At 37.1% G+C, this 18,452-nt stretch overlaps 1 protein-coding gene across 8 annotated transcripts in view; it reads left to right on the top strand.

Annotated features, from left to right (window-relative positions):
* The window catches only part of TCAIM (T cell activation inhibitor, mitochondrial), a 38,118-nt gene that overhangs the window by 1,926 nt on the left and 17,740 nt on the right, over positions 1–18,452 (top strand). For all 8 annotated transcript variants that reach the window (XR_011075734.1, XM_068558884.1, XM_068558883.1 and 5 more), the window contains exons 2-5: positions 4,657–4,729; positions 6,024–6,159; positions 8,911–9,064; positions 11,995–12,247. Coding sequence is in view for 7 of the 8 variants with exons in the window: in XM_068558881.1 (XP_068414982.1) it covers positions 4,657–4,729; positions 6,024–6,159; positions 8,911–9,064; positions 11,995–12,247 (616 nt within the window). In the remaining variant the exon portion in view is untranslated. The remainder of the gene's footprint in view (positions 1–4,656; positions 4,730–6,023; positions 6,160–8,910; positions 9,065–11,994; positions 12,248–18,452) is intronic.

Genomic DNA, 18,452 nt, shown 5'->3' on the forward strand with positions numbered 1-18,452 from the left:
AAACCATGATTTAATGTTCAGACTTGTATTTGAAAACATTTTATTTTCATTGGGAGAATCTCTTGTCACACTTCCAAGTATTAATGTCCTTTTTAAGTCATTGCTCAGTACTAAGTTTAATTATACCCTATGATTACAGAGTGAACAATGAATGAATTATTTTTCTGGACAACTGAAGACCCGGACTTTTAAATACAGAAACTTTTTTTTTTTTTTTTTGCTTTGATTATTTTTGACAGAATCACTTCTAAAACATGCTCCATAATTCTCTGCATGACATACTTTATGCTCCATGTTTGAAAGTCACTGAGGATACAATCCCTAATTTTTGCAACTTTGCTGTGAGTGACTCTTTGGAGACTAATTCTGAAGTAACTCTTAAGACAAATCCTGTAAGTTTCTTTCTTGGCTAAATCAGCTTTTCCTAACAATTCTTTTTTTTTTTTTTTTTTTTTTGTGGCTTGGCCACAAGGCATGTAGGATCTTAGTTCCCCAACCAGGGATGGAACCCGTGCCCTCTGCAGTGGAAGCACTGAGTCCTAACCACTGGACTGCCAGGGAAATCCCTCCTAACAATTCTTATTTATAGGTGTTTAGATATGTACATTTCTAAACAGTGTAACTTGGCTGCCTGCCTCTCAAATTCTTCGTGAATCAAATTGGAGACAGCCAGTCTTTTCTAAATCAACTTCCAAAAATTTTATTGTCTTTTTAGTGTGCTTTAACTTCTATTTCAAATCAGTGATCATGACAGTTCCTTTTCACTGTTTTATTTGTTTTGATGTCTTGCTTTGGAAAATGGGGAATAGAGTATGACTTGGATCACCTACATTGCACATCAGATGGAGACATTGTGATTTCATGAACTTCTAAGATACTGCTGCAACCGACCATTAGAACAGGTTACATCATTGTTGCAATGGTAGGCCTAAGTGCTTTCCATTGTTCAGTACTTCTGACTTTTCAAGGCTTCTTATAGGATCATTTTATGCTGAAAAGGATGATGGTTAGAACTTGGCTGCATATTATTTTCATCTATTGCCCATTCATATTCTTGGTTGATCATACGCCCCTCGAGTATTATTCCTCGTTTCTTACCCAAGTTTTAGCTCATTTATTAGTATCTTTGCAGTTAAGTGGCATAAATTTTCTTACTAATGTTAAAAATGAAATGTCATTGTGCGTGAATGTGAGGGGCTGTTTCCTTCTTGAGCTAGACTGGGATCACAGTCTAGAGCTGTCACTGGACAGATTTCCCAGGGCCAGGGGCCTGTCTTAAATACTGAATGAACAACACGTATTCCTGCTCTATTCCTTTTCATTGTTTACTTTTGTATGCTAGAAGCATTGTTGTTTTTTTTTTTAAGAGCATACTTCGCGTGCTCATTGTAAATAAACTAGGAAATAAAAAAAAAGTAAAGGGCTTCCTATCCTACCACCTAAAGAGAGCCAGTTCTGGATTGGATATGTATATTCTTCTGGTCTCTTCTTTGCAAGCTTGGAGGCTTGTACCTGTTCTATCTTAACTAAGTCGAGATTGTTCAGTTACTTCATAATGACGTTTAGTGAGAATTCGGTCGTGGGCAGCACTGAAACTTTAGTCAAAACGGTTCTTTCTTCCTCATTGTATCTCCACTGAATCTCAGAAATCTTCCAAATGGTAGGAGTATTTCTGGTATCCATATTTGTCTCAAACAAAATAGCAAGGTGAATGGTTAAATAAAAATCACGTTTTTAAACATTTAAATGAATACCTATAAACACATTCTGTATCCAAGAGGGTCTTGCCACACCAGTCAACCAGAAAATAAATGGAAGCACCCACTGTTGTTTGCAAATGCACTTTTTAAATAGGTAATTCTTGATTTGTCTTTTAAATACATCTTTCTATTATCCTGTTAATGGCAGTTTTGCTTCATTACCTTGGTTCAGATATATTAACTGCATTATGAAAAAATTTTTTAAACTTTTTAGTTTTATTTTTTTTTAACATCTTTATTGGAGTATAATTGCTTTACAATGGTGTGTTAGTTTCTGCTTTATAACAAAGTGAATCAGTTATACATATACATATGTTCCCATATCTCTTCCCTCTTGCATCTCCCTCCCTCCCACCCTCCCTATCCCACTCCTCTATGTGGTCACAAAGCACCGAGCTGATCTCCCTGTGCTATGCGGTTGCTTCCCACTAGCCATCTATTTTACGTTTGGTAGTGTATATATGTCCATGCCACTCTCTCTCTTTGTCACATCTTACCCTTCCCCCTCCCCATATCCTCAAGTCCATTCTCTAGTAGGTCTGTGTCTTTATTCCCATCTTGCCACTAGGTTCTTCATGACCTTTTTTTTTTTTTCTTAGATTCCATGTATATGTGTTAGCATAAACTTTTTAATTCTTAAGATTTGACAGAATAGGACTTGAGCCACGTGGTGGTTTGTTTTGAGCAAATACACTGCCCCACAGGCTCAGAGCTTCATAAGCCGGGGGAAGAAAGGATTTTTTACCTGGTGATTATCATGTGAATAATGTGGCATTTCAAGACAGGTTGCTCATAGAATATTTAAAATCACTTGGTCAGTTGACATGGAGACTATAGTATAGTTGAAATTCTTGCTGAAGCTCTAAATTATTGGAAAAGTCCATGTGATTCAAATCATGTTCCCCCTTTTATCTGCTTAACCTTTTTATAAAAAAAAGCTTTATTTTTTAGAGCAGTTTTAGGTTCACAGCAAAACTGACCAAAGTACAAGAGTTCCCACATACCCCCTCCCCACACACAGCCTCCCACACCTGAGTTGTACATTTGTTACAATCGATGAACTTAAATCGACACTTCATTCTTGCCCAAAGTCCATAGTTTACATTAGGGTTCACTCTTGGTGTTGTACATTCCACGGGTTTGGACAAATGTATAATGACATGTACCTACCATTGTAGTATTATTATACAGAGTAGTTTCACTGTCCTAAAAATCCTCTGTGCTCCACCTATTCATCCCTCCCTCTCCTCCAACCCCTGGTGACCACTGATCTTTTTACTATCACCATAGTTTTGCCTTTTCCAGAATGTCATAGAGCTGGAATCATACAGTATATAATCTTTCCAGATTGGCTTCTTTTGCTGAGTAATATGCATTTAAATTTCCTCAGTGTCTCTTCATGGCTTGATAGCTCATTTCTTTTTGGCAATGAATAATATTCAATTGGCCGGATGTACTACAGTTTATCCACTCACCTACTGAAGGATATCTTGGTTGCTTCCAAGTTTTGGCAATTAAGAATAAAGCCACAATAAACATCCGTGTGCAGGTTTGTGTGTAGACAAGTTTTCAATTCATTTGGGTAAATACTAAGGAGGGTGGTTGCTGGATCATATGCTAAGAGTATGTTTAGTTTTGTAAGAAAGCCCCAAACTGTCTTCCAAAGTGGCTGTATCATTTTGCATTCCCACCAGCAATGAACGAGAGTTCCTGTTGCTCCACATCCTCACCAGCATTTGGTGTTGTCAGTGTTTTGGATTTGGCCATTCTAATAGGTGTGTTGCAGTATCTCATAGTTTTAATTTGCATTTCCCTGATGACCTATGATGTGGAGCATATTTTCATATGCTTATTCGCCATCTGTATATCTTCTTGCAGGAGGTGTCTGTTCAGGTGTTTGGCCCATTTTTTTAATCAGGTTGTCCATTTTCTTATTGTTGAGTTTTAAATGTTTTTTGTATATTTTGTCAGATATGTGTATCTTTTACAAATATTTTCTCCCAGTCTGTGGTTTGTCCTCTTGTTCTCTCTACATTGTCTTTTGCAGAGCAAAATTTTTAATTTTAATGAAATTCAGCATATCAGTTCTTTTCCTTCATGGATTGTGTGTCTGGTGTTGTATCTAAAAAGTCACTGACATACCTTAGGTCATCTAGGTTTTCTCCTAGGTACTCTTCTAGGAATTTTATAGTGTTTTTGTTTTACATTTAGGTCTTTGATCCATTTTGAGTTAACTTTTGTGAAGGGTGTAAGGTCTGTGACTAGATTAATATTTTTGCATGTAGATGTCCAGTTGTTCCTGTACCATTTGTTGAAAAGATTATTGTTGCTCCATAGTATTGCCTTTGCTCCTTTGTCAAAGATCAGTTGGCTATATTTTTGTAGGTCTATTTCTGGGCTCTCTATTCTGTCCCATTGATCTATTTGTCTGTTCTTTCACCAGTACCAGACTGTCTTGATTACTGTAACTTTACAGTAAGTCTTGAAGTCCAGTAGTGTCAGTCCTCCAACTTTATTCTTCTTCAGTATTGAGTTGGCTATTCTGAGTCTTTTGCCTCTACATATAAACTTTAGAATGAGTTTGTTGATTTCCATAAAATAACTTAATGGGATTTTGAGTGGGATTGCACTGAATCTGTAGATCAAGGTGGAAAGAACTGACATCTTGACAATATCAAGTCTTCCTATCCATGAACATGGAATATCTCTCCATTTATTTAATTCTTCTTTGATTTCTTTCATCAGAGTTTTACAGTTTTCCTCATATAGATCTTGTACATATTTTGTCAGATTTATAACTAAGTATTTCATTTTGGGGGGTGCTAATGTAAATGGTAATGTGTTTTTAATTTCAAATTCCACTTGTTCATTACTGGTATCTGCTTAACTTTTTAAGTGATTAATGGATGCCTGGAAGTTGACCTACATATATATTCAGAAATGTTTTGCCACCTGAGACCTGTGAGGAGGTAAGCTTTGTGGTTCCATCTGTTATTAGTATTTGTGGGGGTGGAGGGGTGTGGAATCTGTTAGGTGTTTAGCTAATTTCAATTTATTATAATTTATCAAATTCTGACTATTTTGTGGATAATATGGTGGAGGGCAGGAATAAAAAAAGAAACAGAAAATTCATGTGAACATCCAGGTCCATTCTCCCAAGAGTCCATTCAGAGTAGAAGGTGAAAAGAATACCATCTTTCAAAATAGTTCAGTGTGAAAAGTTTAAGAGGAAAAAAGATAAAGTTTGTCCTTAGCACAGTTCTTATTACCATGTTGCCCTCAAGTCTATTGCCGTCATATAGAAAACCACGTTACATTTAAATTGGATAGTAAGGTCATTTGACTATTATATTTGCTATTTATATAGTAAATAGTAGATTGTCTAAACCCTATCTACTTCAAGAAAGGATTTAAGGAGTTCAGTAAAATTTAATTGGCACAGTAATAGGCATATATAGGGTAATCAAAATGGAGACCAGATACCCTCTAGAGAAAGATCATTTGTTAAAAAAAATAGAACTCATGAGACAATTATTCAAACATCAAATTTTGTTCTGGCTTCTTGGTAGCCAAGTCAAAAGAGATAAATAAAGTGTTTATTTGGCTCAAAGTATATAACCAAAATAAAATTGGATCTGTTACATAAAAATGACATGTGAAGTTTTAGATTTCTAAAACATATTTGGCAATAATTAGTACTTTTAATTAACTATTATGTACATGAATATCTCAGTAAATAGTCATTGTTAAAAGGAATGTCTTGGGACTTCCCTGGTGGCGGAGTGGTTAAGAATCCACCTGCCAATGCAGGGGACACGGGTTCGATCCCTGGTCCGGGAAGATCCCACATGCCACGGAGCAACTAAGCCCGCATGCCGCAGCTACTGAACCCATGTGCCGCAACTACTGAAGCCCACTTGCACGCTAGGGCCTGCACGCCACAACTACTGAGCCTGTGCACTCTGGAGCCTGCGCACCACAACGAAAGATCCCGCGTGCCACAACTAAGACCCAGTGCAGCCAAAAAAAAAGTAAATAATAAATTTTTAAAAAAGAAAAAGAAAAGAAATCATGTGGGACTCACTGCTTTCAAAACTTTTGTAGATTTAAAAAAAACCCACAAAATTTTACACTTTGGTTTCTGTCTTACTTCTACGGTATTTTCCATACACAGTAATCTTAATGCTACTGTCACTTTATACACGGGGGATTTGTGTCCATGTCAGTGCTCTGGTGAATAATAAATCCATATGTTTTAAAAAGGTTATGTCCAGGAAAGATATTTCCATACTGGTTTCTCTACTCAAGAGCTTTATCGGGAGCTGAAGCAGTCAATGCCTTGAGGCCATTCTATTTTGCTGTACATCCAGATTTCTTTGGACAGCACCCCAGGGAAAGGGTAAACAATTATTTTTTTACTATTTAACATTTAGTCTATGTTTCTGTTTAGTTTATTTACCTTTGCTACAGTTAATACAGAGAGTTCTATAAATTGGGGTTGTTTTGTCATGGTGGAATAATCAGTGCTTTGAACTATAGATACTGAAAACTGAAACTAAAACTATTGTTTTTTTTAATGAAAGCTGTCATGTTTTATGCAGGCAATAAAGATATCACGTAAACTCTTTAGAGTATTAGTAATCATATTTTCTGTACCAGGTTTGAAAGTAAAATTGAGGGTTTGAAGGAAAATTTAAGGGCTCTGATACCATGATCAGTGCTTTTTTTTAAGGTTGATGCAAGGAGGGTTTTTCACTGCCCAAATAGTTTTTCCTTATGTTGCATGCTTCTGGTCCACTTCCCTATATCATCAGTTAATGTCTGCTCAAGGAATACAAATTCATGATGAACTTAGTTGGGAAGGTCACTATTTTTTAATGTTAGATAATATATTACAAAGCCAGATGCTTTGGAATAACTTCATTGGTTCCTTTTATCTTCCTTAACATTGACACCTGGTTTAACATGTAAAGGAATTTAAAACTCTTGAGAATTAGAACATTATTGTGTTGCTTTTCCCCCTTTTTTGGGGGTGGGGGCCATGCCTTGCGGCTTGCACGATCTTAGTTCCCCAACTAAGCGAGGAGTCCTAACCACTGGACCGCCAGGGAATTCCCTGTATTGCTTTTTTTCTACTTGCTGTGGAAAATAAATCAGTTTTGCTTCTTTGCTTTAGGAAAATATTTTGTTTATGATAGTTGATATATATATATATATATATATGTGTATATATATATATATCTATATTGGCTATTCGAAGTCAGATCCTTTTTAAGTAATTAGTAAATTGAATCAACAGAAAAATACTACCTTGGAGATGTCATAATTTAATATAAATTATTGGGGATGTCATAAATTAATACAATTTAATTTAATGTTTAATAATTTAAAGTTTTTAAATCCAACGTGTGAGGAAAAATTAAGCTTAGTACTAGGTGACTGGTTTCCCTCCTCTACCAGTGTACCTTTTTTTTTTACTAAAACTTCTGTGTGCTATAAAAGGTGAACTCAGCAGGCTTGGGTTGCTTTGTTGCAAGAAATGCCTGGCTTCAGTACTGGCCCTTCAGTGCCTCCTGGGAGATGAGCTCTGAGCCCCTGGGATATCCTTGCCCGATAAGAATGTTTTTGTGTGCCGGGGCCTTGGGCCACACCAGATAGTTTATGCTAACAATGTATTTTATGGTGAATGCCTGTTTTCTCATGTCTGAGGCCCTCTGGGGAGGCTGGAGACTGAATAGCCGTGGTCAGTCATGTGGGCATGTAGTGCCCGAGTAAAAGCCCTGGCCCCCAAGGCTTGGATGAGCTTCCTTGGTTGGCAGCACTTTTCATGTGTTGTCACACGTCCTTGCTGGGGGCTTAAGCGCTGTCTGTACAACTCCCCTGGGAGAGAACAACTGGAACCTTGCACTTGGTCCCTACGGGACTCCACCTTACATGCCTTTTCCCTTTGCTGATGTTAATCTGTATCCTTTTGCTGTTATAAACTGTAACTGTGAGTATAACAGCTTTTCTGAGTTCTGTAAATCCTTCTAGTGAATCATCAAACCCCCAACACAATATAGCTGAGAGCGGTATATTGTAATAAATTCAACAAACAAAAACAAACTGTTCCTAATTTCAGATCACACTGTGTTTCTGAGAAGAGATCTATAGGGATAAGAAGCAGAGTTATTATTTATGCCATTTCTTGGAGCTATTCCTTCACTAAAAGACATTTCTTTTTTCACTTAACAATACATCCTAGAGATCACTCTGTGTACATTCCTAAATACCATCTGTGTCATATTCTTTCCCTTTTTTTTCCTTTTGGCTGTGTAGCACTCCATTGAATGAAGATACCATAATTCAACCAATCTCTGAAAGGGCATTTTTAGAGCCCTTTATATAGAGAGAAATTAGCTCTTTGCTATGAAATAACTTGCAAATTGGGGAATTCCCTGGTGGTCCAGTGGTTAGGACTTGGTGCTTTCACTGCGGTGGGCCTGGGTTCAATCCCTGGTCGGGGAAGTAAGATCCCACAAGCTGAACAGGGCGGCCCAAAAAAAAAAAAAGAAAAGAAAGAACTTGCAAATAATTTCTTCTACTCGGTTTTTGTCTGTAGACTGCTTGGGGGTGTGTGTGTGTGTGTGTGTGTGTGTGGTTTTTAATGTGTTCTTAAGTTGTTTTTTTTAATTGAAGTATAGTTGATTTACAATGTGTTAATTTCTGCTGTACAGCACAGTGATTGTTATACATATATATGTATTTATATTCTTTTCCATTATGGTTTATCACAGGATATTGAATATAGTTCCCTGTGCTATATTAAGTTTTTAAATTTTTTTATGTAATTGGATTTATCAATCATTCATTACCTGGGATATTCAGTCATAGTTAGGCTTTTTCCACATCTAAGTTATAAAGAATCTCAGCCATGTTTTCTTCTAGTACTTATGTGGCCACATTTTTTTTTACATCTCATCCCTATGGAGTTCCAAGTTGTGAGGTGTGGATCCAATTTTATCCTGTACTGAGGAGCTATGAAATCCCACCATTTTTTAATACTAAATTCTTTAATACACTCAATAATGTGTTTAAAAGGTCGGGATATAATTTCTGATGTTTCCTTGTTCTATTTTGTGTATAAATGCCTCTTAACATTTTTTTCCAGGAAGTCAATGAAAATTCTCTTAAGAGATTAAGTGCCTACTTAGAAAACCTCCAGAAACCAGGCTTCAAGTCTTTGAAACCAACCCAGCTTATGTTTTATGTCAGAGAAACAGACCAGAACTCCTCTGATGGCCAGGAACACTTCAGCAGTTCGGGTACGTTTCTTATTTCTCATGTGTCCCTTGCAGGCTTGGTGTGATGTATCCGGTCTGTCTAACGTTGCTAGAAGACCTTCAGATTGAAGCCTTGTCATAGAAAATAATATCATTTAATTGCATGTTTTCCTGGAGTTAGATTCTGTTCCTGGTTGCATGTGTTTGATGAGCCATTTTTTATGTTTAAACTTTTCTGACTAGAAAACTGAAGTGTTCCTATTTGTCCCCTTCCTATTTCAGTGCTGTTTTAAGTATTAAATGTCTATATAACAATTTGTATCTTTAAAAAATATAGCTTACATTCTCTTTAGTCCTCAAAGTACCCTGTGAGGAAGGTAGTATTTGCCTAATTGTAACTTAGTAATGTCCCAGGACCATGGAGACAGAATAGGGGTCTTGAACCCTTTAACTCCAGCCTCATGCTGTTTGTAAAATCTGATCAGTCTTCATGTACAGCCTTCTTTCTGTTTTATCCTTTGTCACTGCTTTAGCCATGATCCAGTGATACTTTAAACTAAGGATGAATGTGGGTCTGTCCATCCTTTTTGTGATCCTTGAGGAAATAACTTTATTTTTAAAATGAACTTTAAAACAGTTTAAAGATTTACCAAGAGCTTTCTGTGAACTAATGCTAAAACAAATAGCAGTCATCAGCTCTGGCTGGGTAAAGAGAAAAATCCTCTACTTTCAGTTAATGGTTAACTTTGAACCATTTATTAAAATAGATTATAAAAAATAAATTAAAAATGGGAGAAGACATACAGCATAAGTGACAAAAAGATAATGTTAGTATATAAGTAGTTCTTAGGAGTCAAGAAGAAAACAGAGCAGCCTGGTTGCAAAAATGGGCAAACACAATGTCTTGGCAGTTCAGGAAATAACACACATATATAGCCAATAAGATACAAAAACGTTTAGCCTCAGTAATCAAATGCAAACTAAATAAATTAGGTAATATTTTCCAATAAAGGATATATGCAATCTGGTACAGGCATTCCACACTATATAGCAGCCCTGACCTTGGATTAAACAATTAATGGAATTGATAAATTAAGAGAGAAACTGGGATTTACTCCTTGACTTACCTCTTCTGAGGATAAACTATTTTTTCCTAACCTCAAATGCAGGAATTTGCATTTCCTTTCCTCTTTCACTGACTAGAATAATTTTCCTACCAGTATTTCTCACTTTACCATCAATGATTCAACTAAAAAAATCTTTCTTAGTTTGCATGTTCTACATTTTGTAAATCTATGTGGCAGGCATAGTAGGTATCTCTGAGAATGATTTACATTGAGATGACTTTCATCAGTGGCAAAGACAAGAAAACACATTTTGGCCTTCTGTGGAATGGTGAAAAATTAGAAACAACTTTTATAGTCATCAGTTTTGGAAGTGTTAAATAAATTGTGCTGCATTGATTATGTGGATTAGTATAGCGCTACTAAAAAGAAAGAGAATGATGTATACATACAGATAATGGAAGAGTCACCAAGGTTAAATAACAAAAGCAAGTTCAAAGTAATAGATCCAGAATGGTGCAGTTTATATGTTAAAAAGGAACAATTCACACTGTGGGTGTGTGTTCGTGCAAACATATAAGCGTATATATCATATATAACATACACACAGAGCACATAGGAAAGGTCTAGAGCAGTGCTGTCCAAGAGGACTTTCTGCGGTGATGTAACTGTTCTGTATGAGCGCTGTGTGGTCCAGCTGGTGCTAGCCCCATGTGGCTGCTGGGCACTTGAAGTGGGACTAGTATGACCAGGAACTGAATTTAAAATTTTATTTAATTTCAGTCAATTTAATTTTATCAATAAATAGCCACATATGGCTAGTAGCTACCATATTAGGCAGTGCAGGTCTAAATGCTTGTGTACCTAAATGTCAATAGGGTTACATCTAGTGAAAGTGTGAGGTTGTGTGCCTGTCAACAGGAGACTTTTACTTTGTATATATAATTTTACAAGAAGGATGTACTTATATAACGCTTGTATAATTTTCAAAACCAATTTAAGAAATTTTTCCAAAGAAAGAAAAAAGAGTCAGCATGTTATAATGGGGAAAATGCTTGGCTTGGTGGCAGCTCAGATTTAAGCCCTCACTTTTCACGCTTCTTAACCTCCTCGAACCTCTGCTTCTTCACATTTGAAAAGAGAGATAATAATGGCACTGGTGACAGTGTTCATTGAAAAGTTATGTAAATGCAACTAGCGCCATGTTTAACACCCAATAAAGGTGCAGGGGAACCAGTAGATTTCCTATTGTTGACGTAAGTTAGATTACTACCCTGAGCCCACTGACTACTTGCATTAAAGTCAGATTGTGAAGTGCTAACTTTTAAAAAATTAGGGAATTTTGAGTCACTTCTGAAAATATTGTGTCCCTAGCTAGCTGGATGGGGGAGTATGAGGACAGTCTCTTTCAACCGCAGAGAAAATTTGAGATGGGTTTCTGTGACCCCTGAGACTGGATTGGCCCCCCTCCTTGAACCACTGTGGCAGGGCAGCCTGCCCCACCCTCCCCCTACCTCCCCCCTCCCCCTTCTCTTTAGTGCTGGACACCCTCTCTGCTGGACACGTGCTCATAGGAGAGCTTTTCCATCCCTTAGACTGTAGAGACCAAATTTATGAACAGCATTGAAAATATTCTCAATCCCCTTCTTGGGCTGGGGTGGGTTTGGTCACTGGTGCCAAACTAGAAAAGGGAGCTGACAGAGGACTTCATGAAGATGGAGGTAGTGTGGTATAGTTTTGGAGAAGGGATGTAGTTTTCCATTTACAGATGATTTTCCAATAGGATGAATTTTAATCAGTAATGGAGTGTTTTAAAAGATTTTGATTCTATAAATGTATGAAAAACTGTTTTTCAAGTAAAGCCAATAATCACCTGTATTAACTGTTTGGGGGAATTATATTCTCTAGGATTTCGAGCAGTCAAATTTACTTTGCACACCAGAGATCTGCTAAGCACAGTGTTATATATTCTCAACTCCTGCAGTTTATCTATTGAACATATCCAAAGCTTGAATACTAATGTGCATTCCCAGCCTCTCAAAGAGGCCAAAAGGATATCTGACAGGCCCATCAAATGGGACAAGTCTTACTACTCCTTTACTGGGTTCAAGGACCCTGATGAAGACCTCGAGCAAGTCTGGAGAATGGAAACAACCCTAACGTATGTAAGAGTTTTTATTTAACTAAACTTATTTGTAGTTAGTAGGCCCCACTCGCCTCAACTAGAGAAAAGCCTGCATGCAGCAACAAATACCCAACGCAGCCAAAGATAAAACAAAAAAAACCAAAAAACATGAGCTAGAAGAGAGGGCCTCAGCCTTGCATGCACTGGGATCCAGCCCATGAAACTTCTGCTTATACCCATTGCTCTAATTATCTCACAGTGTGTCCAGATGAACAAAAACTTGGGAATGTCTGACCTACCTTTTGGTATAGAAAAAAAGTGGGATTGGATAAGTCAAGGCATAAAAGCAAGAATGAGAGTTGTTGGACCTTAAGTCAAGAGGCTTTAGAATAACATATTAAAGAAATTCAGCAATTAGAAATTCAGGAAAAAAGAAATTCAGTGGTTCAGTTGAGTGTTTCATAGGGTACAATTTTGGTCTGGAGCTAGATGTGTAGCCGTCATGAAAAGATTGTCCCAGGGACCCAGAACTCAGAGGTAGTCAGCTGGCAAACAATGAAAACAGACTGGAACTGGGAAAAGCCAATTCACCAAGATTAAGTGCTATTTCACTGGTTCCTTGTCCAAGCTGAGTATTTATAATTTCCTTATTTGTATGTAGTTCATCCAATAAAATTCTTCAGTCTTTAATAAAAGTAGACACTCTTACATTATATTACATGTTACTAGATAATGCATTTTTAAGAGTAGGGAACATGTTTTAATCATCTTTCTACTAATCTGCTTTGTAGATTCATAAAAGCCAACCAGCATTTTTATTTCACTGAATTAAAGAATTGTTGGAAAAGTGTGAATGTGAAGTGCTGGAGGCTGGGTGTGGAGAACTCAAGGTTTAATATGGAAATGTAAAATAGCTTAATACAGATGGTAGCAGTAGAAGTGACTCAGCAATGAATGTAGAGGACCGTTTGTTTTAAAACAGTGCCTCTGTTAGTTTCATTAGTGTTAACTGAAAAGTATCTGCTGTTTTTAGCAAGAGATACATTGTCTTAAGGAAATTTTCTGAGCGTACATGAGTTGTGTTACTATGAATTCTTCATTTCCTCCAGAGGTATACTTCGTTTTAAATTCAAGCTCTCATGTTGACAATTACCAGGACAGGCTCAAAACATGTCATTTTGATTTGTCTACTCTTAAAGAAGATAGCAACATACATTAAATAGACCACTGTTCTAGAAATTGAAATCAGTGGAAATATAACTGTCTAATTTATTGATCATTATTATCCAAATTCCGTTGTCAATAGCTATGTATGTTGTCAAACAATGAAGTAAACCCATTCATAGCCAGATAGAACCTTTGTTTTCTTAGCTTTGACAAATGAAATTAACAACAATAAAGCATTACATGTTTTAGCCTTGTTTATAAGAGAGATCTTGCATTCACTTTAAAACTGATTTAAAATTAATATTGAATTATTCTAAATGAAACAGACAGTATTTAGAGTTGCTTACAAAAGAGCTGGAATAGGGCTGTGGCTGGTTCTTGGTGTAATGCTGTTTCATGTCTTTTACTTCCATATATTTTTCTTGGGCTAGAGAATATTGAGAGTTGACTGGTATCACCTTAAATCTTCCTACTCAAAGCTTCTCTTCTAAAATCTACCGGTTAGAGATTTCTGTTTCATTTAGTTTTTGATGCTTGTATCGGAGGTCCTTGGGTTATATTTCTTGAACATGGATATGTTAGTGACTTACCTGAACCAGATTATCACACCTCATAGAGTTTGAGTTTAGCTTATCAGGTATAATTTTAGAGCAGAGGATCCAGGCTGGGTAGGATAGGAGAGGACAGCTCTACACTGAAAAAAGGCAAGAAAAGGAATACATGCTGCTCTTTGGGCCCTTTGGGTAAATTACAGTATAGACTAAATGCCGCAAAAAAAAAAATCTGTTGCCTTTACCAGCATGCCTTAGAGGGCCTATGCCCCGGTTATGACAGTTGTATGAATTTGGAAGATTTCATATCTCTTATTTCCATAACCTAACCTGGTCTCCCTGGTCCAGTGTGTTCACACAGGCCCAGCACCCCTTTCAGCCAATCTTGACCTTTTCCCAACTATGGATGTTGCCCAGTTTGCGGGGACCCTGATGAGGGTTTGTTCAAGGTTTTGTTTTATGTTAGTTTTTCCCAGTAAGGATTCCAGGAGCTTATGTCATCAAAGCCAGAGTGGTGTTGGTATCAGTTTCTTGTTTCAGTTATTAATTTTTTTTTGGCCACGCCACGTGGGACGTGGAATCTTAGTTCCCCAACCAGGGATCGAACCCGAGCCCCCTGCATTGGAAGTGCGGAGTCTTAACCACTGGACCGCCAGAGAAGTCCTAATTTTTTAAATTTGTTATTATTTTGCAAATAATTATAAAATTGTTGAACCATTGGGAGCTTTCAAATCATATGAATGGAGTGACTGTCCCATAGTCAGGAGATTTAGGGTAGCTGTAACTAGGACAAAACTTCTTCACCACCATGGTCATTTTGGCCATATACGGTTTGTTTTTATTTTCATTCTTGTATTGTTTACCTCATCTTTATTACATATGTAGTTATAGGAGAGGACTCCTAAGGAGCACATGCTGAATTACACAGTTCAGAGGGAGCATAGAGATAATTCTGCAAATTTATATCCAGCTGATCTTCACCTGATTTACAAATTGCATTCACCTGATCAAAATTTAATCTTGAAAGCATGTTATTGCTAATATTCCAGAATGTAATGTTAAAAAGAGAAAATATAACAGTTTTATTTAGTGTAAACTTTCAAATAATTTTCCTTATGTTTCTGCAGAGACATGCAGGCTGAAATAAAACAGAGAAATTATGAAAATAAATTAGTTGAGTTTTTAAAAACACAACATAGAAGAATTATCAGGTCATAAAAGCTCCATTTAATCTATTTTCTTCTTATACCTGGCAGTTACATTTCAATCTACATTTTAGGACATGCTGTGTAATTTTGAATTTCTCAGAAAATTGTGCTTTATCTTACTGTAAAATCACTTTATAGTGATAAAAACACTATAATGAAATGTTTAATTTGTAAGGTTTTCTAATTTTATACTATAGTAAAAAGAATATGCCAGCCTAAAAAAAATTACAAAATGCTACTTTGTATTGTAGCTTTTAGTATTTCCATATTTTGCATATATTCTCTGATTATCAAATAATTTTATAACTAAAATGTATTGCATTTATAGAATTTGTATTTGCAAGGAGACAACAGGATCCATTTGTATGTAAACAGAATTATCCCATATGTAATGTCTATCCCACTGAAAAAAACATGTCATTAAACTATGGAAAGACCATTTAAATGCTATTCTGTTAGCTACTGAGATATTAGTAAATGTCAGACTTCCATTTTTTCTATTTGAAGTTTGCACACAAAGTTTTAATTTCACTTTCATTGTCTAAGCTCTGAATCCTCTTAGTGTCCACAAAATGCCACATTGGACAATTACAATATTGGAATTATTTCTGTAGGATATTTGGAAATGCTATAATCATGCTTTAACTCATATCATACACTTATTCACTCTTCTCCTTATTTATAGGCTAAGTCATTGTTTTTCAAATTATAAGTCATAACTTTAGTCTCTGTAACCTCCTTTAATCAGGAATGGTTCCTCAGTGGTTTCTTGTCTTCCATTACCTTGCTGTTATTTTGTAGAATGTCCCTCAATTTGAGTGTTTTGAGTTTATCTAGTATTTCTCATAATTAGAGTCAGGTTATTCATATTCGGCAGGAATACCCCGAAAGTGAAGTGTGTTGTTTTCAGTGTTATATAGGAGGCATATGATGTTGATTATCCCATTACTAGTGATATTAACTTGGATCATTTGATTAAGGTGGTGTCTCCCAGTTTTTTCCCCAGTAAAGGAACTATTTTTCCCTTCAGTTAGTTTCTTTTGAGGAGATACTTAGGGCTATGTAAATATTCTTTTAACACTGAATTTTTACCCCTTAGCTCTAGTGCTCATTGATGATTTTTGCCTGAATCACATATTATGATGATGGTTGCCAAATGGCAATTTTCTAACCTTATCATCCCTTCAAGCCGGCTCCTATGTCCCCATCATTCTTTGAGAACTCTCTTACTTCCTGGTTCACCAAGGTGTTCCAGGCTCATCTGGACTTGCCCTGGCCCAGTGTTTGATTGAACCCTTTTGCCGAGAAGCTCTGGTTCTTTTTAGGAGGGAATGATTTTTAGAAACCAAGATCTGGGTGGTGCATGTCTCAATTGCTACTGAACTTCTCAGTGGCCAGAGCTAGGAAACATGTATCTTTGTCTTTATATCTATAGATAGATCTAATATCTAGATAGATAGATAGATAGATAGATAGATAGATAGATAGATAGATAGATAGATAGATAGATGAAAGAAAGAAAGAAAAGAAAGAAAGAAAGAAAGAAAGAAAGAAAGAAAGAAAGAAAGAAAGAAAGAAAGAAAAGAAAGAAAAGAAAGAAAAGAAAGAAAGAAAATGCCATGTGTAGAACCTTCATTTTCATCTCAGTGTTTAGACACAAAACACAAAAATTGTTAAACTAGATCAGTTAAATTTTATACACTAAATGTAAGAATTCCAACAATCAGGTCATGAATATATAATCATAAGATTATATTTCAGTCTACAGTTTAAGACATTTGGTCCCCAAACCCCACATGGTATGCCATTTGGTAATTCATTTGTCAAAAAGTCATCCTTTCTATTACATTATTTAAAGTAAATTGATTAACACGTATGACTTAATAAATGAGGAAAAGGTTGAAAAATTGTAATAGCTAATAATCGTGATATAAAGTAAGATATTATTTTATTTCTCACACAGAAAGCAGAAATAAAATCACTACCAGTATTCTTAAAGGGGGAGTAGGAAGAATTATTAATGACTGCACACATTTAGTGAATCAAAAAAATGTGGAATATAGGGAATTCCCTGGCGGTCCAGTTGTTAGGGCTCCGAGCTTCCACTGCAGGGGGCACAGGTTCAATCCTTGTTCCAGAACTAAGATCCCTGCAAGCCCCTCCGTATGGCCAAAAAAAAAAGTGGAACATCTTTAGGTAGAGGAAAAGGTCCCAATTCCTTACCCCAATGTGCAAGACCTTTTATAATCTCACACACACACACGTACGTTCCTTTCCAGTCTCATCTCACACCCCCCCTCCCTCTAGGCATCGTGTGATCTGGGCACGTTGGTTCATCTTATACTTCCCTGTGCACTGGCGTGGTTGGCATGCCCTTCCCTTTCACTAATCTGCCTGGAAAACTCTAATCCATCTCTCAGGTTCAGGTCACATATCACCTGCTCTATAGAACCTTCCAGGCAGAATTACTTAATTCTTCCTCTGTTCTCCTAGAAGCTCATATATTCTCTTCCAGTTGCTTCTCTCTCTATTCCTTACTAGATGCATCTTCCTTATATTCCCAACACAACACACTGTTAGGCTTTCAGGATAAATATTTGATGCATGCATAATGGTTGATTGGTTCTGAGAGTTTCAACTTGATTACTATTATTATTTTTGCGGCCACACTGTGCAGCATGCAGGATGGTAGTTCCCCGACCAGGGATAGAACCCAGTGTCCCCTGCAGTGGAAGCGGGAGTCCTAACCGATGGACCACCAGGGAGTTCCCTGAACTTGATGATTTTTTAAAGGTTGTAGATCACAACATCTCAAACCTTTAAAGTGACTTAATAATTACGGAACCTTAAAAAGGTTTATTTGGCAAGCACTTTTGAGATGGACATATGAGCCCTTCTGCAGAGTTATCCTAACACCTGACCATCAATCACTGACAGGTGTCCCACAGGGGGTGTCAGGTGGCCTGGGGATGGGGTGCTTTAGACCATTTTCCCCCTAACCCCCTGGAGCTTTCTCTTGCACGGCTGTACCCAGGGCCCACTCCACCACTACCATCTTGGACCCAAAATGTTCCTCTGATCCCCGAGTCACCTTGCCACTCTGCCCTGCCTACTTCTGCAGCAGCCATTCAGCCTCCTAGGCACCACCCAGGCCTCTCGTTTGTCCAGACTCCCCTGGGGGACTAGAGACTCTGAGCGACAGCCAGCATCCCTTGTGCCATGACCATTACAACACCGAGGAAGTGATAACCTCCCAAGGGGCCGTGCTGCTCGGTACCAGGCCACCCGGGCTGCCCTCAGCTCTTGTCTGAAAGC

This window comes from Eschrichtius robustus, chromosome 12, assembly GCF_028021215.1.
Source record: "Eschrichtius robustus isolate mEscRob2 chromosome 12, mEscRob2.pri, whole genome shotgun sequence".
Taxonomy (NCBI): Eukaryota; Metazoa; Chordata; class Mammalia; order Artiodactyla; family Eschrichtiidae; genus Eschrichtius; species Eschrichtius robustus.